Below are 22,520 nucleotides of genomic sequence, written 5' to 3'. Positions count from 1 at the left end.
AGGTCTATGATTCATCAGTCTTACACAATTCACAGCGCTCACCATAGCACATGTCCATCACCCAGCCACCCCATCCCTCCCACCCCCCTCCACTCCAGCAACCCTCAGTTTGTTTCCTGAGATTAAGAGTCTCTTATTATTTGTCTCACCCATATTTATAAATCACTCTTCTTCTTTGAATAACTGTATAATATTTCAAAGAGTAGATATACCATAACTTATTTAACCATTTCCCTAGTGATGATTATTTAGATTTTCTCAAAATAGCCAATAATGCTCTAGTGAACATCTTCATGTATATATTCTTGACGAATATTTCAGTAAGAATAAATTCTTAGAAATGGAATTACTAGGTCAACCCAGTTGAAGAATGTTGTCTACCATATTTATTTGTTGAAAATTATTATTATTTTATATATTTGCTTTCACGTACTCTGGTGAAAAGTTACAGCCAGTGGAGTAACATGTCAGTAGACACAAACTTGATACTTGGAAACATGAATTCTTATCTTGTCTTTCTTACTTACTAGTGACTTTCTCCAAGTTTCTTTTCCATATTGGATAATCTTTTCCATCTGTTTCATGGAATAATATCGTAACCATCCTTGCCTGAGTTACAGACCAAGGATTAATGATAATGTTAATAAGATACTGTTTTATTGATAAAACATAATTCAAGTAAGAATAGTTTTAGAGAAATAGCTCTGAGATTTTTAAACTGTAGATGTCATCTACCTATTAATGATGACATCATATATGCAGTGTTTGTGGTCAGTTTTAATGTAGTGGAGTTGTATAATGCCTTTCTCACTTAAGTGATGGAGAGTTTGTTACCAGCCAAATTTATATAGGCCACATGTGTCAAATAATCAGAAACTTAATTTTTTGATTAGAGTATTTTGTCCATCTTGATGTGTTCAAAAAAACGAAGTATCGTTTACCTGTCCCCCCTTTCTCCCCCACTACCCAAAAAATCCCTGTAGGAGAGAATTCCATAAAGACAATAAATTCATCTAGAGATTCTCTTAGATGTTACTAATGATAAGTACTATGCACTAATACTGTAATTGATCACATATATATATAAAGTCCCATTCACGCTCATAGACTTTAATTTCTACCCTTCATTTGTATACTTTTGGTTTCTTTAGTACTCAAAAGTAGAAACATTTTCCATCGTCTTTCATCTAAAAACTCCCAAGTTTTTCATTATCCACTGTCAAATCTTCACAACCATAGATGATAAATATTTTTATTAGAATAATCACTGCTGGTATATGCAATTTTCAAAATATATTAATTTAAAATAATCATTTTGGGAGGGGGGCAAAGTTGAAACTAAGTCTGCAGGACTATAATCGTCCTGTATATAATTTTATCAAAGTAATGGCTCAGGTTTTGGAAGCACATAAAAGCTTATCAAGCTAAAGAAGCACAGTTTTAGAAGATGCAAAGGTATGGGATTATACTTCAAAGGTCAGCCTGCATGCAGTCCTACTCACAATCATTATACTAGAATCATCGAGTCTCTACAAAGCCTGCCACTAAGTGTTCAGAACCTTTTAACCCTGAAATCAATTGATTATTTTTTCAGGAATTAAAAAAATAATAAGGGAGATAGTTGCTCTCTCCCCCCACCACCATTTTTAGTTTTAGACCAAAAAATATATTACCTAAAATATAGCCACATAAAATGTTGGTCTTTTGTGATTATGAATCCTACCACCATTTACTGAGCTTTTATGGTAGTTGAGGTGCTCTGCTGTGTGCTTTATTCACCTTATTTAATCTTCCCATCAATTCTAGAAATCAGTAGGGGTCAGACACCTTACTGACTACCAGTAGTAGATCAGAGTTGAAAATGGCCTTTATTTTTATGTTATTTCATGAGTGTTGATCAGTAAATAGTGAGCTTTGCCCATGCTCTAAAGGCTCAGTATCATGCTACCGCTGGTATAAGATGGGTGTAACTTTCCTCAAGTATCATAAGTCAGTGGTATAGAAGTGACAGGAACTTAGATTTCATTATTTCTAATCCAGATATTGGATCACACTATCAAAAAAGACTATAATCCTTTTGCATTTAAATAAATTCCTTAACTAATTCTTATGCAATTTAATCTGAAGTACCTGGAAAACACCCGGCTATTTATGGTATAATGTTGTAGTGTACATCTGAGTCTTCAGATCTATGTACTATAGTATTTCTATTGTAATAGTATTTCTATTGCTATTAAATGTCTCACTCAACATTAGGGTGTGGAAATGATACCATTGCATGATTTTAGGAGGAAGTGTGAGGAATAGTCATTCTTATTCTATGTAATTTCCATATGCAGTGAAATAAGCATCATATTGATTGATTGATTGATTGATTGGCAGGCAGCAAAGCAAGGTTTATTGAGCGATGGCAAAGTGATAGTACAAAGCTCCGGAGAAAGGAGGGGACTCTAGAGGATTGCGCTAAGCAGTGTCTTTAAATGATACTATTTTCATAGCATGTGTGTGGCACTTATTATAATGAAATGTCTTTTTCATGATTTTGCTATGACTGGACACCTACTTTGTGTGTTTGTATGTATAGGGAACTATTGGGAAGATACTAAGATTTAACTAGCTTCATTTCAGTTATTTTAAATATTTTAAGAGCTTCTAAAGAAAGGTTACAGCAGAGTATATTTCTTTTTAATTTCTCTCTTTTCCTTTTATGTGGTATTAAGACATCATCTGATGATTCACAGTTTAAAATGACAAAATTTCAGGGCGCCTGGGTGGCTCAGTTGGTTAAGCATCAGACTCTTGGTTTTCACTCAGGTCATGATCTCAGGGTCATGAGATCGAGCCCTGCGATTGGGCGCTGCACTCAGTGGGGGACTCTGCTTGGGATTTTGTCTCTCCCTCTGCCCCCCCCCCACTTACACACACACTCTCTCTAAAATAAATAAATCTTTAAAAAAATAAAATGACAATTTCAGGGTGTCTGGGTGACTCAGTTAAGTATCCGACTCTTGATCTCAGCTCAGGTATTGATCTCACGGTTGTGATCAGGTCCCACAGTGGGCTTCATGTTGGGCATGGAGCCTACTTTAAAAACAACAGACAGAATTTCAGTTTGATTTTAATATGACTTAAAAACTATTAACAACTAAGGGGAAGGACAGATAAATACGATTATCTTGTCATCAGGAAATAATTCCTTACAATGTCTAAATTTTACTAACCTAAAAGTTTTTCAACTTCTATTTGCTTATCTCACCAGGACAGGGTACCTTGAGATTTTTTTACAATTTCAAATGGTACAATTAGAAAGTGAAAATAAATAGGTGGAGACCCCCCCTCCGCCCAATAGAGATTTAGGGGAAAGGAAGGGGAATGTAAATCACTGAAAAATTTTTTTCAAAGCTCAAATTCCTTAATTTTAAATGTTAGATTGACTTTAAGTTTAGTATCACATTGCTGCTTTTCATTAATAATATAATCAGTTATTGAATTAACAATTCTTTTTTAAAGATTTATTCATTTGAGAGGGAGGAAGAGGGGCTGGGACAGAGGGGGAGAGAGAGAGAATCTCAAGTAGACTCCTTGCTGAGTGTGAAGCCTGAAGCAGGTCTCAATACCAGGACCCTAAGATCATGACCTGAGCCAAAATCAAGAGTCAGACACTTAACCAACTGAGCCACCCAGGTGCCCCAAATTTAAAGTTAAAGTAAGTTAAAATTAAATAAGAGATTTTGTATCTCTTTCAGAAACAACATCTGACCAAAGTGACATTGAAGGTAGGATCAGAGCCCTAAAGGATGAGCTGCGGAAAAGGAAATCAGTTGTGGACCAGCTGAAGAAGGAACAGAGAAAACGGCAGAAGGAAAGATTGAAAGCCCAAGAAGCCAGTCTGATCAAACAGTTAGAGGTTAGACATAGGAGGAAGTGGGTTCACTATCAAGGCTAATGTATATGTGAAGCCTAAAATGTTTTTAATGTTAATAAAGTAATGGATTAGAATTTTTCAGTATTAGTTTGGTGCCACATTTTAACCTCTTTTTAAAAAATCTCAGGCTATCTAACCAAACTCTTGCTTAAAACATTAAATATTAAAATAATCTTATAATGTCAAGTATTAAGTAAATATTAAAATCAAGTATTAAAATAAAGGGTTTTTTTCTAAATAAGAAAGATTAAGCCTATGAAAGATTGATATCCATGCCCTCTGAAGCAGAGAATCATTAGATAAATAATTCTATTTTTAAAAAAGATCAATAATTCTAGCTATTAGAATTGTCACTGCCTTTTTAAAAACAACTTGTTTTTTAAGCAGAGTGATATTTCTTGCTACACAGTTTATTAATGTGACTCTTTGTACTATTTGGCTCCAAAATGATAATTGTAAACTTGACTCTTCTCCCAAGCTCTAGCGGCCTTCCCTGATTCTACCCCAGGCTGGAAGCCTGGTTTTGATAGCTTCCTTATTCTGTTTTCTCCTATCCATTCGGTCACCAGATCGCATTGATTCTTTTCTTTATAAATCTTCTTGCTTGTCATTTTCCATTCCAACCGCCATCACGCTGTTTGGAGCCTCATAACCTCTCTGCATAGCCATTTGAATGTCCCTGTCTCTGGTTACTTCCCTATTGCTTGCATACCTTCTGCCAGCTTCGTGTTCCTAAAATGCTACATTCATCATAGAATCGATCTAAACTTCCTGCTTCTCACAAGAATTCCTTCTCATGACATCACCAGAGAAGATCATTCAGCTTCTACCTGAACACTTCCATTAACAGGAAATTTCAGATTTTCAAGGCAGTTGGTTTCATTGTTAGGCTCTAGGTTCTCTGAATGTTAGAAAGCTTTTTGTTATGTTTAGCCATTATTTCTATCTTTTTAATGGTCCTTGTTGTGGTCACACCAAATATGTGCCTCCTACCTTTATTAGTTTAATCATCAGATATTTAGGTGCCTATTTTTATGCCAGGAACTCAGCTAATTACTTCACACATATTCTTCATTTATCCTCAAGCAACAAGGTATGGCTTTACTGCCCCTGTCTTATAGATGAGGAAACTGAGTTTGAGGGAGATTAATGATACTCAGGGACACACAGGTCATAAATGGTAAAGCTAGGGTTTTAATGTATCTCTAATTCTAAATTTTGTACCCTTACCATTATACTGCACTGTCTTCCACATAGAAAATAGGCTGTTAACAGATGTGGAGAAAATAGACATTTACACAGGTGCATGATACAGAGATGAGAACAGGGATTATAACTTGCACAGATGTTTGGAAGTAGGAAAAATGGCTAAGGTAGAATGACCATACTGGCAAGAACATGTTGGAACGTATCGGGAAACAATACTTTATTTAAATTATTTAAAAATAAAGATCATGTTCAGGACCTTAGAATCAGACTGATGAGTTTGGACTTCCAGTCAACAGTCTTCAGCCTGACCACCACACATTAGAATTAACTGAGGAGCTTTTTGAAAAATACAAATATTCAGGCTCACTCCCAGAGGTATTAATTGGTCTAGGGTGGGGCCCAGGATTTAAAAGCACTAGTGTAGGTAATGAGGAGCCATTGAAAATTAAATGAAATACGCTTAGATTGAAAAACGTTGCTCAAAAATTGTTCATTAATGGATATGCCAGCCAGAAAGACCTCTAGAGAAGTGCCATAGAATCCATGTCATTCAACATTTTATTAAATGGTTTACAGACAAAAGAAAGTTCTGTATTTAGGTTTTAGAATTATAGTATATGATGGAGAAATACATAAAATATAGCATTTCATATAAAATCTTTTGGATTTTATTTAATCACAGATGTAATAAACAACTACATTCATGTAAGTATAGCTTTCAGATCAGAATCCAGAGGAAGGTAATATGGATACTGAAAGTTGTAAAAGTAGGGATTTTAGCCCAAGTTTTAGGGATCTGTAGCAATTGAGTAGCATCCATATGTTCATTCATTCAGTCTTAATATTTATTGACAACCTATTTGGGGCCAGACACTGAGTAGGTATTGAACGTACAGTGTTAGAACAGCTGTAGTCTCAGATAATGATGTAAAAGTGGGATTTTAGGCCAGAAAATTAAAAAATATAACAGATGAAGGGCTTCCCTTAGATTTCATCCAAATTAGAATTACACATTAGTGATAATGGGTACAGAACAGCTGATAGCATTTTTTGTAATTCTGAAATCATCATATTCTTAACCACACCCTTCCTTCTTCCTCAGGATTTGTATTCCCTAGTATTCCCAAAAAGGTGCCATTGAACTCAGCATCACGGCTAAACTTCTTAAAAATAACATAGAAGTATTAGGACAGCCTTTAAAGAATAATTACATGATCAGCTAAAAAAGTTTCTTAATGTGGCAGAGCCTGAATTATTGCTTCATTAAATTTCTGTAGAGTGGAGACTCATTTCCTAATTGATTTAGGGTTATAGTTACACATCTTGCTTATATGGAGACTATTTCAAGAAGGATCTATGAATAACTATTGATAGCGCTCTGGGGAATGACACTGGTACTGGGAGAAAGACTTTTACATCTTCTTTACTATTTGAATATTTTACCATAAAATATACTATTTTCTTATTTAAAATAGTTTTTAAAAATTCTGTATAGTGACTCCTCTGATTTTTCTAAACTTAGTCATATGATGAATTCATTAAGAAAACTGAAGCAGAGCTTAGCCGAGATTTGGAAACATCACCAACAGCCAAGCCTCAGATTAAAACGCTCTCCTCAGCTTCTGAAAAACCCAAGATCAAGCCCCTTCCATTACACAGGTAGAAATTTGTGATAACTTATCTATATTCTGCCTTGTTTGAGAAGTTTGTGAAAAGCATAAGGAAAGACTTTTAGTAGAGCTATCTTTTAAGTAATTGTGAAATTGTAGAAGTAAAAATATTGGTTAATATTTTTATTTTCACTAATTTGTTATGTATGATACAATCACAAATCACATGTATAATAAGGTACAGATTTAAAAATATATTTTGAATTCTGAAATCTGGTGGTTGCAATGAAAATAGTATCCACCAGTATTGCTATAGTAGCATTGTAAGTTGATATAGACCTTTTGAAAAGCAGTTTGCCAGTATTTCAAAAGTAAAAAAACAATCTGTAACTTTTGACTCGGTAATTCCACTTCTGAAAACCTAGCTTGAGAAAATAAGGGCTACCAGAAGTCTCAATTTGCATGAATATGTTTCTCATAACATCCTTTATCTTAATATAACACATTGGAAGCAATCTTTATGTCCAAAAATGGGTGACTAGCCCAGTAAATTATGGTTCTTTCCAGGGATAGAATATTATCTAGACAGTTAAGGCAAATACAGAAGATATTAAGTAATGACATTCAAGTATATAAGATAGTATATTAAAAAGTCAAGTTGCAATATTTAAAATAAATTCTGAACAATGAGTAGGGGGTAAACAGTGGGACTGAGAAATTGGGGGCATTTCAGAGAGAAGGGCACTCATGAATGACCAAAAGCAGCAAGGAGCTTGGCATATCATAGAAACTAAGCATAATAGGATGTTCATCGCTAAAGTTAGAAGAGACTGGAAAAATAAAAACCAAATTGTGAAACCTTGAACTCACTCATTCTTAGTAGTTTCTACCTTTTCAGAAGAGGTGAAGCCTTTGAAGGTTTTTAAAGAAAATATTTAGGGATTTTTTTTTTTTTTTTGTCACAAAAGTAATGTAGACTCATTATAATTAATTTCACATTACCCGAGTTTGAATCCTGGTTTCAATACCAGCTAGCTGTTTAACTTTGTCGAGCAAGTTATTTAATCTCTCTGTGCTTCAGGTTTTTTTTAATAGGGATTTATATCCTATAATAACACCTGACTAATTAACTTGTTATGAGGGTTAAAAGACTTAACTTAGAACAGAGCTTAGCATACAATTAGCACTATGTATTAGTTACTATTATTATTATTATTATTATTATTATACTGAGGGAAACAGTAAAAAGAAAAGTTTAAATTATATACCCAACTACCCCAAAATTGCAAATGTCAACAATATTTCTTTTTAGGATTTCTTATGCTTAGATTTTATGTATATATTTCCACTATATTATAAACTGTAAATTTTATTTTTAGATTTCTACATAATATACTATTGAATGGGTTTATAGTTTTATTAATCAGGCTGTTGGAAGATTTTAACAAGAGAATGACGCCATCACACTTGTGTTCAGAGAGATCTTTCTGACTACTCTATGAAAGAAAGATAGAAAAGAGTAAGCTTAAAAGCAGGGAGAACAGGAGTCTAAGCCAGGCCTCAAATAATCAGTGGTAATAAGAACAGAGATAGGAGATAAATTTAGAAATATTTAAGAAGTAGCGGCACCTGGCTGGCTCAGTCAATAGAGCATGCAACTCTTGATCTCAGGGTCACAAGTTTGAGCCCCACATTGGGGATAGAGTTTACTTTAAAAAAAAAAAAAGAATTTATCCTTAAAAATACTTAAAAAGGAAATATTTAAGAAGTAGGCTTGACTAATTAAAGTGCTAGATAGTGAAGCAGGAGAAATCTAGAATGACTCCCAGGTTTCTCTTAAGTAGTTGGTTGGGTCAGAGTTCCATTAACCTAAATGGGAAATCAGATGTTCTTTTGTGGGGAGCTTATGGTTTTGGTTTTAGAATACTTATTGTGAGATGTCCATAGTTCACCTAACAGAAATTATCCAGGAAAGACATCAGGGTGAGGTATATGAGGATGATCAGCATAAGGATGGTGGTTGAAACCACAAATATAACAACATTGCCCAAAGAAGATACGCATTCAGAGAGAATAAAAGGGAGCCATGTACTAAATATGATAAAATAGCATTTAAAGGCAGTATAAAGAGAGAAATAGAAGGCAAATACTATGACTTCACAAATAAAGAGAAGGCAAGAAAATGAAGAATGTAGCTCTTCCTGTTTACTTAAAGAATAAAAGAGGACAACAGCAGGTTGTGGAAGAATGAAGAACTGAGGGGCAAAATTTTGAGGCTTACATAACATACAAGCTAAGGGAGAAAAAATCTCCAGGTTGAAGGACTAAAGATTATAGAAAAGAGAATGTATAACTGAGGGGCACCATTAATGTGGGACTGTGTGAGTTTTTAGGAAGAAAGAGGTTCAAATAATCAGTTTTGAATAAGAGTGAAAGACACCCCTTTTTCTTTCCTGCAGACCGGAGGAAAGACTATGAATACAGATGTATTTGTAGGTGGAAAGTTTGGTGGTAAAAAAGTTCATGCTGGTGGTCTCTGTTTTTCTCCTAAAAGAAGCAAGATCATCTACTGAGAGTGATGAGGGCCAGGAATAGCCTTGATTAAAGTGACAGGGTGGGGTGCCTCCTGTGAAGGAGAAGTAGTTGTCTAAGACTTGACTGCTTTTTGTTACCAATTACTTTAGTATCAGCAGTACATTTATTTCTGCTCATTAATTTTTCTGTTTCAGATCTGAAACAGCAAAGAACTGGAAATCACTAACAGAATCAGAACGCTCCAGAGGATCATTGGAGTCCATCGCTGAACATGTTGGTATGTAAATAGAAAAAATAATTTTTCTGTGTCTAATAGACTAAGGATTTATGCAAATGCCTACACAATTCTACCTCTCTAGCTTTTTTATTAAAAAATAAATTTCTTAAAGATAATAATTATTGAAACTGTCAGTTACTTTGATATTCTAAAGTGATTTATTGGTTATATATAAATTTTGTGAATAAGTATTGTCCCAAATTATGATAAAAAATAAAGCATAAAGACATTAATCTAAAATGGTTGAGTGTATCATTGGCATCATTAACCAGATTTTATAACTGAGTATATATTTTTTAGCTTATACTGTTGTTCAGGGTTAAGTGGTCATATATATTTTTTTCAGCTTAATCCAAAAAAGGTAAGAATTACTGAAAATAAAGTATAATTCAATGAGGAAATAAAACTGAGGCATAAAAAAGCCTACTTACAAGCAATGACAAAATAGAGATTTGAATTAAAAACTTTTAATTCTTGGTTTGTTAGCTCATCACATCTTTTTTTTCTTCTGCAATTTTAGCTCTTAAAATGCTATATTTGGGGTGCCTGGGATCGAGGCCCATATTGGGCTGTGTGCTCAGCGGGAAGTCTGCTTAAGGATTGTCTCTCTCTCTCTCTTTCCCTCCCCCAACTTGAGTTCTCTCACTCTCTCTCAAATAAATAAATTGTTTTAAAATGCTATATTTGCAGAAATAGTTTTCTTTTTTCTTGTGGTTTTTTTTTTTTTTACATTTGAGAGCTTAGTTGAAGTCCCCAGGAAAATTCATTCTTCTCACAGTATATATAGAAGTATATTTGTCCTTCCTTCATTGTTTTTCTACATGAAATATGTATGTAATATCCATTGTACAGTTCTGGTTTTGCAGGCTTTGAGGATGATCATGCAAATGTCTCCATAAACTTAGAGTCATTTTTCTTCACTTTATAAGTGAAGACATTTAAGAAATTGATAAGTTAAGACAACATTTAAGAAATTATTTCAAACTTTAAATTTTCAGTCATTCTAAATGTTCTGGTTATTGTGGGTACAATATATTCTCTTAAAGGAAAAATTTACCTTATGTGGTAACCAAAACAGGTTATAGTTATTGACCAGAGTTTTTCCTCATAAAGACTTGGCTTTTATTTAGCCTTTGGTTCTAGAAGTTGAAAGATTGTAATTAAATAATTTTGATAATGATTTTTTTCTTTTCCTTTAAGATGCTGCATTGGCAGGTTCTGAGAGATCAGTACCAGAAAGGTCTTTATCTGCATATGCAAAGAGAGTGATTGAATTGGATAGACAAACAGAAGAGCATTTTCAGACTTCATCTCCAATTCTTAGCTCATCAAGGAGAACCAGAGCAGAATCTGGAGATTCTCTAGAAAATGTACCTTCATTACCTCTTCTCAAAGAATTGAATGCCCCTAATAGAATTCTGGATGTGTCAGAGACCAAGGTTGAAGAAGACTCTAGTCAAAAATCAGAAATACAAGAAGTAGACGATACAAAACTGGAGGCAAGTGTGATTGAAGATGCCTATTCGAAACAATCTAGGAAGTCTGATGTCTTACTGAAACTAGACCTGGAACAGGGAGATTCGTCTGAAATTCTTTCAAGGAAAGATCTTCCTTTAGATTCTGTAAATGTTCAGAAAGACTTAGTTAGATTAGCCATTGAAAATCTTCATAGAAAGGAGCTGAAAGAGAAAGAGTCAGATCAAGATATGGATCATAGTCCAAACATCAAATCAGAAAAAGACATTCAGGAACAAAAGAACATAAAGGAAAGGGACTTGTCTTTGTTAGAACAGTTTTTTGCCCCTAAAGAGATAGCATACTCTGATTTTGAAGTGTCTTCTTTCAAGAAAGACGTTTCATCTGAATTGTACAAAGATGACTTCGAGGTGTCATCTTTGTTGTCACTCAGGAAAGACTCTCAGCCTTGCAGAGACGAATCACAGCCAACCAGGCACTCTACAAGTAGAGCCATTAGCTTTGGCAGTGATGATGAAATCAGTGAGTGCCTCAGTGAGAAAAGCCTTTCTGTTCGTAGCAGTGTCCACTCTGAGAGGCTGTTGGAACTCAAGTCCCCTACTGAGCTTATGAAAAGTAAGGAGCGCAGTGATGTAGAGCATGAACAGGGAGTTACGGAGTCCCCTTCCTTGGTTTCAGTTTCTGTGGCAGATGAGTTACGTGATTTCCACATTGGTGATAGGGTGTTGATTGGCAATGTTCAGCCAGGAACTCTTCGATTCAAAGGTGTGACTAGTTTTGCTAAAGGATTTTGGGCTGGAGTGGAGTTGGATAAAGCTGAAGGAAATAACAATGGAACGTATGACGGCATTGTATACTTTGTGTGCAAAGAGAAGCATGGTATTTTTGCTCCTCCTCAAAAAATATCTCACATTCCAGAAAACTTTGATGACTATGTAGACATAAATGAAGATGAAGAGTCTTACTCAGATGGACAGTATCAATACTATAATCAAGAACAAAAAGCTAGAGCGGATTCCAAGTTTGATAGAGAAAAGGATGCAGTTGAATATTTTTATGAGAACTCTCTACCTAGTATGCACAGTATAGAAGCCTCACTTGATAGAAGCCTTAAAATAGAAACAGACGACATTCAGGACATTTCTGGAGTACTTGAAGCCCATGTTCACCAGCAGTCTTCGGTGGATTCACTGATCTGTTCAAAGGAAAACAAAGACCTTGTTTCTGGTGCCACAGAAAAGGTTTCCATTACTGTAGAAGGCGGTACTTTAGATAATAACTTTTCTGAAGAGTTAAAGAAGCAACAGCAGTTTATAGAAAAGGAAGAGAACCTATATCCCGAGGTGTCGGAAAAGCTTTCTACTCCACTTCTGGATCTTTTAACAAGAGAAAAGAACCAATTGGAAGCCCAGCTGAGGTCATCACAAAGTGAGGGAAAAAAGTCAAAGCAACAGCTAGAAAAAGTCAGCTTACTGACAGACAGTTTACTAACAGTCTTTGTGAAGGACACGGTCAGTCAACTACAGGAAATCAAAAAAGCTAGGAATGAGAAAATCCAGCTTAGCAATCAGGAGCTTCTTGATGATGATCAAAAGAAAGTACCGCCCCAAGCCCTGTCCCCAAATCATGAGGAGCAATCATCAGGTGTTCCAGGTTGCTTCTTAAGGTCTGAACTGGAAGATGAAAAAGAAGAGATTTCTTCACCAGATATATGCCCCAGACCTGTAAGTATTTTATCTAGACAGAATGTCAATTAACCTTATCTTTGTAGTGCATTTTAATTCTGTAGCTCCTGGTAGGTTTTTTGTGACATGTTATTTATTAGATAAAAATCACTGTACTAGTTTTTAAAGGCCTTGTCACTGTTTTTCTGTCTGAAATATAATTGTCCTCTGTTATGTCATGAGTGGTCACTATAGGGTTGTCACAAACACTAGCAGCTTTATGCTGGATTGATGGCCCTTGTGTGCTGTCCACAGGTTAGAGTCCCTTCCAGATTCACTGAACAGATTTATTCCATGGAGCTTTCCAGTGGTTCTCAATCCAGTTCCTTTTTTGCCTATGAAATTATTTGTCCACCTAGCTACTCAGTTACCCTGCAGATATTACCAGTTGTGATGTTGATTCTGGTAAAACTGAAATATATCCACTATGACATATACTCAGACCATCAACTTACTTAGGTTGCCCATGGACAGTTGAACAAAAGTAACGATTTTGAGTAACTTGAGCCAGGTAATCACGAAAGGTGAGAAATTTTGTATACAATTTCCATACCCCACAGATAAGAGAGTACCTCAGAAACAAAATAATGATGATTCAAAAAGAAACAACTAATCAATAAACATTTTATAAAAATTCAATTTTAATGCTTATATAAGCATAATTATAGGAAACAGGGTAGTTTTTTCTTAAATTGCTTATTAGTAGCCACCATATTGTTTTTGTTTTGCTTATAGAGAAATAATAAATATACAAATAATATATTTGCTTTGTCTTTAAAAAAAAAAAAAACAAATGAGTGATCTGAGGTCACTAAATGGTGCTCTGTTTGAATGGTTCCATTTCTGTAGGAGAGTCCAGTATTTGGTGCCAGTGGGCAGGAAGAACTTGCGAAGAGACTTGCTGAACTTGAGATCAGCCGGGATTTTCTGAGTGTGTTAGGAGATGATCAAGACTGGTTTGATGAAGACTTTGGTTTGAGCTCTTCTCACAAGATCCCCAAAAATAAGGCAGAAGAAACCATTGTACCTTTAATGGCAGAACCTAAAAGAGCTCCCCAGAAGCCATGTGAAACACTATTGGCAGTTCCACATACTACAGAGGAAGTAGAAATTCTTGTACATAATGCAGCAGAAGAACTGTGGAAATGGAAAGAATTAGGTCATGATCTTCATAGCATCAGCATTCCTACAAAACTGCTTGGCTGTGCTAGTAAGGGTCTAGATATAGAAAGCACTAGTAAAAGGGTCTACAAACAGGTATGTAACATGAAAGGATAATTTTAATTTTTAAATTTTTCTAGTCTGAAATTCAGTTTCTTAGCCATTTTGTTTTATTTTTCTCTATCAAGGCGGTTTTTGATTTAACAAAAGAGATTTTTGAGGAAATATTTGCGGAGGATCCCAACTTAAATCAACCTGTCTGGATGAAGCCATGTAGAATCAACTCCAGTTATTTCCGACGAGTGAAAAATCCAAATAACCTTGATGAAATCAAGGTAAACTCAAACTAGAGAGTATCTCCTTTTTTGACTTGCTGTTCATTTATGCAGATCTATAAATGCCATAAAAGCAGGTACTCTTCTGTATTATTCACCCTCTGTCCCCAAGGCCTGTCACATAGTGGGTATTCAATAAATGTTTGTTGAGTCACAGAAACCATGAGCAGTGGAGGGATGGGGGAGAGGGAATCCTGAATCCTCAGGATTTTGCAAAGCATAATTTTAACAGTCATTTCCTATATATACATAATTTATAATACTTAAGAAAAAATTAGGAAATAGATAAGTTACTGTGATTCATTGGAGTTTTAGGTAAATTTTTGGCAGTTTAGAGATAGGTATTCTAGAAGTACACCTGAAAACATGTCATCTATCAAACATGCCAGCCCAAGACAGGTGTTACCTTTTCATCTTTGATTTTACAGGTTTCAAATTAGTAATGTGGTTTTGAAGTATGTGAGATAGTAATATGATATATAAAGTATATTGTTATCTAAGAAGCCTCTGAAAAGATTAAGTGCCCTGAGGCTACAGTGACTCCCAGCAAAACTTCAGTCACATTGGTGGAAATCTCTGCCTGTTCACATGTTTCTTTAATATAGCAAAGGTTATATTTCCAGTGCAGTACCTCTCAAACTGTAATGCATTGAATATGAATCATCTGGGGATTTTGTTAAAATGGAGATTGTTACAGGTCTGGAGTAGGACCTGAGAGTCTGCATTTTTAACAGGCTCTTTAGTGATGAGGATGCTCTTGACCCTAGAACCGCTCTGAGTAGCAAGGCTCTGGAGTTGTGTTTTCCAGACTTTATGTGATTATAGAATGCTAATTTTTCTTGCAGATAGCATACCTCCAACTATAGTCGATCCTTGAACATTGTCAGCGGTTAGGGATGCCAACCCCCTACTCAACTGAAAATCTTTAGATACTAATAGCCTACCAGAAAGCTTACAGATAACGTAGTTAACACATATTTTGTTTGTTATATGTATTATATACTGTATTCTTACAATAAAGTAAGCTAGGGAAAAGAAATGTTATTAAGAAAATCTTAAGAGAAAATACATTTATGGTACTGTTATGTATTCATTGAAAAAAATCCATGTATAAGTGGACCCACGCAGTTCAAACCCATGTTGTTCAGGGGTCAACTGTACTCATCTTACTGGTGTATTTTCTTACAGTCATCAAGGAGTGTATGTGGACTATTAAAATACAGTAAAGAACATATACAGTATTCTGGTATATAATGTGGAGGCATTGCCTAAACAATTTAGTCTTTTTTTATTAAAATATAGTTAACATATAACATTATATTAGTTTCAGGTGTACGACATAATGATTCGATATTTGTATATATTGTGAAAAGATCACCACAAGTCTAGTTAACATCCATCATCACATATAGTTACAAATTTTTTTGTATGATGAAAAATTTTAAGATCTGCTCTCTTAGCAACTTTCAAATATACAATACAGTATTCACTATAGAGAGCTTTAGAAAATATTTTATACTCATAGAAACACCAACAGATGTCTATGAGATGCAGTGTATGCTTACATCGAAGTTACGCAAACTGTGGCCCACAGGCCAAATGCAGCCTACCACCTGTTTTTATAGATTAAGTTTTATTGGACCACAGCCACACCCATTCGTTTAAATATTGTCTATGGCTGCCTTCCTGCTGTAACAGCAGAGTTGAGTAGTTGTGACAGAGACCACATGGCCCACAAAGCCTAAAATTGTTATAGTTTGGCCCTTTACTGAAGTTTGCAGACCCCTGCTTAAATTGAAGTAGTACCAAAAAAAAAAAGTTTCCAGAGATTAATTTGATTCATTAAAAAAAACAACTTTAAAATGATTTTCAACTTTGAAGAATAGAGTATCAGAACCACCCCGCAGAGCTTTTTCAAAACACAGGTGTACTCCATTTCTTTCAGCCCTCTGAAGCTGATACATCCTTGAGAGAGAGAGAGAGAGAGAGTGGTGGTAGAGTTTGGGGACATACTGGTTTGAAAATCTTCTCAAATGATTCTGATTCATAAATGTATCTTTTCCCCCATTAAGAACATTGTTTTTTTGTTTGTTTAATTTTATTTTATTATGTAATGTTAATCACCATATACCATTACTTTTTGTAGTGTTCCATGATTCATGTAGTGTTTGCGTATAATACCCAGTGCTCCATGCAATAGGTGCCCTCTTTAATAAACAGGCTAACCCATCTCCCCACCCCCTCCCCTCCTCTAGAATCTTCAGTTTGTTTCTCAGAGTCCATAGTCTCTCATGGTTCATCTCCCCCTCCGATTCCCCCCCTTCATTTTTCCCTTCCTACTGTCTTTTTTTTTTAAACATATAATGTATTATTTTCAGAGGTACAGGTCTGTGATTCAACAGTCTTGCACAATTCACAGCGCTCACCATAGCACATACCCTCCCCAATGTCTGTCACCCAGCCACCCCATCCCTCCCACCCCCCACCACTCCAGCAACCCTCAGTTTGTTTCCTGAGATTAAGAATTCCTCATATCAGTGAGATCATATGATACATGTCTTTTTCTCTGATTGACTTATTTCACTTTGCATAATACCTTCCAGTTCTATCCACATCGCTGCAAATGGCAAGATTTCGGGGGTTTTTTGATGGCTGCATAATATTCCATTGTATATACCTACCACATCTTCTTTATCCATTCATCTGTTGGTGGACATCTTGGTTCTTTCCATAGTTTGGCTATTGTGGACATTGCTGCTATAAACATTGGGGTGCACACCCCTTCAGATCACTCGTTTTTTAACAGAACAACCATAAAAAGTAGTAAAAACCCAAATTATTTTATTAATAACAAAGAATAAGTTGAAATAAGACAAGATACATAATATATATCAACAATCATCAGAATGCATATATCAGTATAACACACAATGATGCTACCCACCAATTTCAGTATTGAAATAGCATTTTGTAAAGTTTTTAAGGGTAATAGTTTAAATATTGTTAATAAAATTATCATGCTTTTTATACTGAAGTGTTGATTAATATTTTTTAATTCAACATATTCAGTCATGGTGCTTCAAAATAAACTGTCCTAGCCAAAGCCTGTACTTGGCTCACATGGCATTGCTTCCAACATTTATATGGGATTTTTCAGATGCAGAGATTTATTTTATGCTTCCTTTAGTAGTTTTGCCAGCTGGAAGTTAGCTGATGGTGGTTCTTGGGTAGAGGGGACTCTAAAGTGATTTTTCTTTGCAGATTCATCAATGGGTTTTACTTTTGTGTGTGTGTAAAAACAAAAATTCTTTAAGTGAATAAAGTCTGAGCATTTGGAATGCTTTTGTCTTCAAAATGCTAAGTGGAACTGTAAGTGGAAGAAATTCGTATGATCTTTTATTATAAATACCATATTATTAGCATAAATCTGCATTGTAAGCACTAAATCTCAGGAACTTGGTTGTTTGTGTTTCATTCCCTCCTCTTATTTTCACAGAACTTCATAGCCACAGAAGTACTCAAGTTGTTTAGTCTTAAAAAGGAACCAAACCACAAAACAGATTGGCAGAAAATGATGAAATTTGGAAGAAAGAAAAGAGATCGAGTGGATCATATCCTGGTCAGTGCATATAACTGAAATATTTTTATTTTAACTGTCTCTTCTAAAATCAGAATGTAATTAGAGTCTAAAAAGAAAGGGAAGGGGGACCTGGGTGGCTCAGTAGATTAAGTGTCTGTCTTGGTTTCGTCTCAGGTCATGATCTCAAGGTTGTGGGGTTGAGCCCAGTGTCAGGCTCTGCTCAGTGTGGAGTCTGCTTCTCTCTCCCTCTCCTTCTCATTCACCCTCTCTCTCTCTCAAATAAATAAATGAAATCTTTTTTAAGAAAAGGGAATATAGGGGCACCTGGGTGGCTCATTCGTTAAGTGTCTGCCTTCAGCTCAGGTCATGAAACCAGGGTCCTGGGGTCGAGCCCCGCATCGGGCTCCCTCCTTGGCGGGAGGCCTGCTTCTCCCTCTCCCACTCCCCCTGCTTGTGTTCCCTCTCTCACTGTATCTATTTCTGTCAAATGAGTAAATAAAATCTTTAAAAAAAAAAAAAAGAAAAGGGAATATAATTGATCTTAAGTCTATGATAGTAAAGTCTTAAATTCTTCATTTGCTGCATTTCTGCCCCTCAGTTTTGGAACTTGCTTTCTTTTGAACTTGGTAGATGAATATTTAACTTAACAGTATTTTGTGGGTGTGGAGAACTTGAGAAATAAAAAGCTGAGTGGAAGCAAAGTATAAGGTACTAAATTAAAAAGAGACCAGTGTAGATTCTGGGGCCAGATTGCCTGAGTTTAAATCTCTTTTCTGTCACATACCTGGTTTGTAATCTTGGACAAATTGTCTAACCTCTTTATTTCTCTTTTCCCTGTCTGCAGTCTACCAATACAGTTATTAAGTTATTAAATGAGTGTTTATATATGTATATGTAGAAGAATTCCCTGTATATAACTCAGTAAATACTAATTGTTACCATTTTGTCATCATTATTATTATCCAGAGCTTTAGCTGGATAGGATTTATTCCATTTTGTGATATATTTCCCTAGCATTAGAAAAATGTTTATCAAGGTATCTTGGCCCAGTGGGTTAAGCATCTGACTTTTGATCTCAACTCAGGTCTTAATCTCAGGGTTGTAAGTTCAAGCCCCGCATTGGGCTCCATGCTGGACATGGAGCCTACTTAAAAAAAAAAAAAAAAAATTGTCAAACAAAAAAAGAAAGAGTAAAGAAAAAAAGGTCTTTCATCCTTTTATTTCTTCTGTAAAAGAGCGTTAAGTAATAGCAAACTTTACGAAACTCATTACTTGATTCAGGTTTATCTCTAAACATTTTCATTCTGGACTTTCTATCCTGTTTATATTTATATTCCTATAATGAAAAACAAGTGTAATACTTAATCAGTTTTCCCCAAGTATATGCCTTTCCATTGCTTCATTTGCTCAGTAACAGCTATACTTAGTAGATAAACATTTATTTAGTGTTTATAGCTTGCCATTCTTTTTCATGCCTTTTTTCATGCATGAAGAGTGGCAAACTGTAAAACATAGTGATTATATGAGGTAGGAAGGACTCATGTTATTCTGTTTTATAAATGAGGAAGTTTAGACTCAAAGATACTAAATTACTTGTCCAGCAAATGAGAGCCAAGATTTTAACCAACTGGTTCTTCATAGATTTTTGCATCTCAAGAATGTGAACTTATTCTCATATTTCAACAAGATTTTATTTATTTGAGAGAGAGAGAGCATAAGTGGTGGGGGTGGGGGATGGGCAGGAGAGGGAGAAGCAGACTCCCCACTGAGCGTGGAGCCCAACTCGGGGCTCAATCCCAGGACCGTGGGATCAGATCATGACCTGAGCTGAAGGCAGACACTTCAACTGAGCCACCCAGGTGCCCCTCAAATAAATAAAATCTAAAAAAAAAAAAAAAAGATGAAAGCGTGTCAGAAACATTCATTTATCCTTGTATCAGTTAAATTGATCACATCCTCTATAAATCATCTCAGTGTATACATTTGAGTCAAGAACTGTGCTAATTAAGGACTGACGTGACAGTAGTAAGCAAGACAGGCATAGAATCTGTTTGCAGCCAGAAACTAGCCATTGATATGTAATTTACACATGTGTAATTCTAAATTAAATGATAAAAATAGAGGAGTAGGGAGCTGTTGTAAAAGCATAAACCAGAGGAAACTGACCTAATGAGGTTGGTCAGGGCAGGCTTCCCTGAGGAAGTGACATTTGAGCTGAGATCTTAAAGATGAATAAGCATCACCTGAGTTCTAAGATAGAAGAACAATTCAGGGGGAGCAAACCACATTTGCCAGACCTGAAATGAGGAGAAACATGGGTTTGAGCAGAAATGTTAGTGGTTGGAGGTGACATAAGATAAAACTGGAGAGGTAGAGTCTATATCCTCCAGTGCTTTGTAAGCCATGTTAAGGATTTTGGATCTTATTGTAAAAGCAAGAAGTTTAAGCAAGAGAAATTACAAGACCAGATTTGCAGTTTTACAAATGCTGGGAGAGTGCGGCGCCTGGGTTAAGCATCCGACTCTTGATTTCAGCTCAGGTCATGATCTCAGAGTTGGGGGATTGAGCCCCGTGTCAGGCTCCCCACTCAGCTGGGAGTCTGCTTGATATTCTCTCTCTCCCTCTGCCCGTCCCCCCCAAATAAGAATAAATAAATAAATCTCTCTTTTTTTTAAGATTTTATTTATTTATTTGACAGAGAGACACAGCGAGAGAGGGAACACAAGCAGGGGGAGTGGGAGAGGGAGAAGCAGGCTTCCTGCCGAGCAGGGAGCCCGATGCGGGGCTCGATCCCAGGACCCGAGCCGAAGGCAGGCGCTTAACGACTGAGCCACCCAGGCGCCCCTAAATAAATAAATCTTAAAAAAAAAAAATATATATATATATATATATAGTTATCTACTGAGAGAATGCTTCAAAAGAACCAAGTGTGTGGAGGAAAAAAGACCAGCTAGAAGGATATAGCCTCTACAGCGAAGGTGGCTGTTGTTTATTAAAGCAAAGCTTCTTAGCTAAATTTTTGAGCACATGTGAAAGTAAATGAGGAAGCTAGCATCATGTGCCAGTTCAAAATGACACAGAGAGTGAAGGCGTACTACATACGGCCTCCAGCTAGTTACAGACAGCTTTTACTTAACATGGTTATAAAAATGTCATCTTAATAGTGAAAGGATTAAATACATTGGAAGGGGAGACAACGATATGGGGGCATCTTCAGACTTGAATTATTAATCAGAAATGAAAAGTAATGTATCTCACAAGTGAACAGTAAGCAAATTGATTTGTGGCTCTTTATTAGACGTACCAAAAGAACAAGATACTGTCCTTGGATGGCAGAGGCTTCCAACAGTGCCAGATAGGATCACTTATACAGAAACATCTCTCTCTAGCAGTTCTTGGAAAATTCTCAAATAGCAAACAAAAATTTCTTTTGCTCATCTAAGATTATTATAGTTTGGGTGAGGGTGACGTCTGTGTTTAACAATTCAAGAGATTTAGGAGTTGGGAAATAGTAACATATATATATATATATATTATGTGAATATCCCCTTTACTGGTCATAAAATACTTTTCACCTTCCTACAGAGAGACCTGGGCCTATGTAACTTGTTTCAAGAGTTTGCTCTTCTTCCCCCGCCAACTCTTCTTAATATGTAGCTAAATGGTACTGTTAGCTCCTTGAGTTAATTATTAAGAAATGCTAAATAAACTTCTTTCCCACAATTGGATTTAGCCAACCTAACATTTGGAGATTCTAATATTTTTGCATTTTAGAGAGATTGAGATTCAAAACAACAATTCTTTTGAAAGGTTTATTTATTTGTTTTAGAGAGAGTGCACACGTGCACACACAAGTGTGGGAGGAGGGCCAGAGGCAGAGGGAGAGAGAAATTTAAGCAGATGCCATGCTGAGCACTGAGCCTGTCGCAGGGCTCGATCTCATGACCCTGAGATCATCACCTGAGCCAAAACCAAGAGCCAGCCACTTAACTAATTGTGCCACCCAGGCACCCCACAAAACAACAATATTTAATAATATGTGAACCAAAAATTCTTCCCTTAGTACAAAAGAAAAATCATGTTTATTATAATCATGCTCATTTTAGAAAATTTAGAAAACACTGATAAATCAAAAGAATATCATGATAATCTCATCATCTAGATAATATTGTGATGTATGATCTTAGAGTCTTTTTATAAAAAGAATTTTTTTAAACAAATGAGATCATCGTCTCTTTTTCGTGATCTGATTCTTTTTACTTAATAAAATGAACTATTTTTTTCTTGTCAGTAAATGTTCCTCTATTTTATATCACTTTTAATAACTTTATACCATTTTATTTTCCTGGAAATATGGTAATCCATTGAATGGATGTACCATTATTTAACCAGTCAATATTTTTTTCCTCTTTTAAACAGTGTTGTAATAAACATCTTGCAGTATGAGATTTTTATACTTATTTCCAATAATTTCCTTAGGATAAACTCCTAGAAATAGAATCGCTGATTAAAAGTATATGCAGAATGTTAAGGCTTTCGTATGTGTTGTCAAATTGTTCTCCAAAAAAGTTGTACCAATTATACATACTCACCAACATGATACAAGAATGGAGGTTCCCACCTTTGCCAGTACTAGCTGTTACCAATTTTTAAATCTTTACCAAAAGAATGAGCTCATTTTGTGCTAT

General features: G+C 35.5%; 1 protein-coding gene across 1 annotated transcript in view; it reads left to right on the top strand.

The window, feature by feature from the left end:
- Window positions 1-22,520, top strand: part of CEP350 (centrosomal protein 350) — a 155,579-nt gene that overhangs the window by 120,642 nt on the left and 12,417 nt on the right. The window contains exons 31-37 of the mRNA XM_025877468.2: window positions 3,747-3,907; window positions 6,657-6,793; window positions 9,474-9,556; window positions 10,757-12,756; window positions 13,606-14,013; window positions 14,106-14,252; window positions 17,749-17,871. Coding sequence (XP_025733253.1) covers window positions 3,747-3,907; window positions 6,657-6,793; window positions 9,474-9,556; window positions 10,757-12,756; window positions 13,606-14,013; window positions 14,106-14,252; window positions 17,749-17,871 — 3,059 coding nt within the window. The remainder of the gene's footprint in view (window positions 1-3,746; window positions 3,908-6,656; window positions 6,794-9,473; window positions 9,557-10,756; window positions 12,757-13,605; window positions 14,014-14,105; window positions 14,253-17,748; window positions 17,872-22,520) is intronic.

Source organism: Callorhinus ursinus, unplaced genomic scaffold (assembly GCF_003265705.2).
Source record: "Callorhinus ursinus isolate GAN/ISIS: 27379988/994484 unplaced genomic scaffold, GSC_fseal_2.0 scaffold13, whole genome shotgun sequence".
Classification (NCBI taxonomy): Eukaryota; Metazoa; Chordata; class Mammalia; order Carnivora; family Otariidae; genus Callorhinus; species Callorhinus ursinus.
The sequence above is the reverse complement of the archived record's forward strand: the minus strand, read 5'-3'. Positions and strand labels throughout refer to the sequence as shown.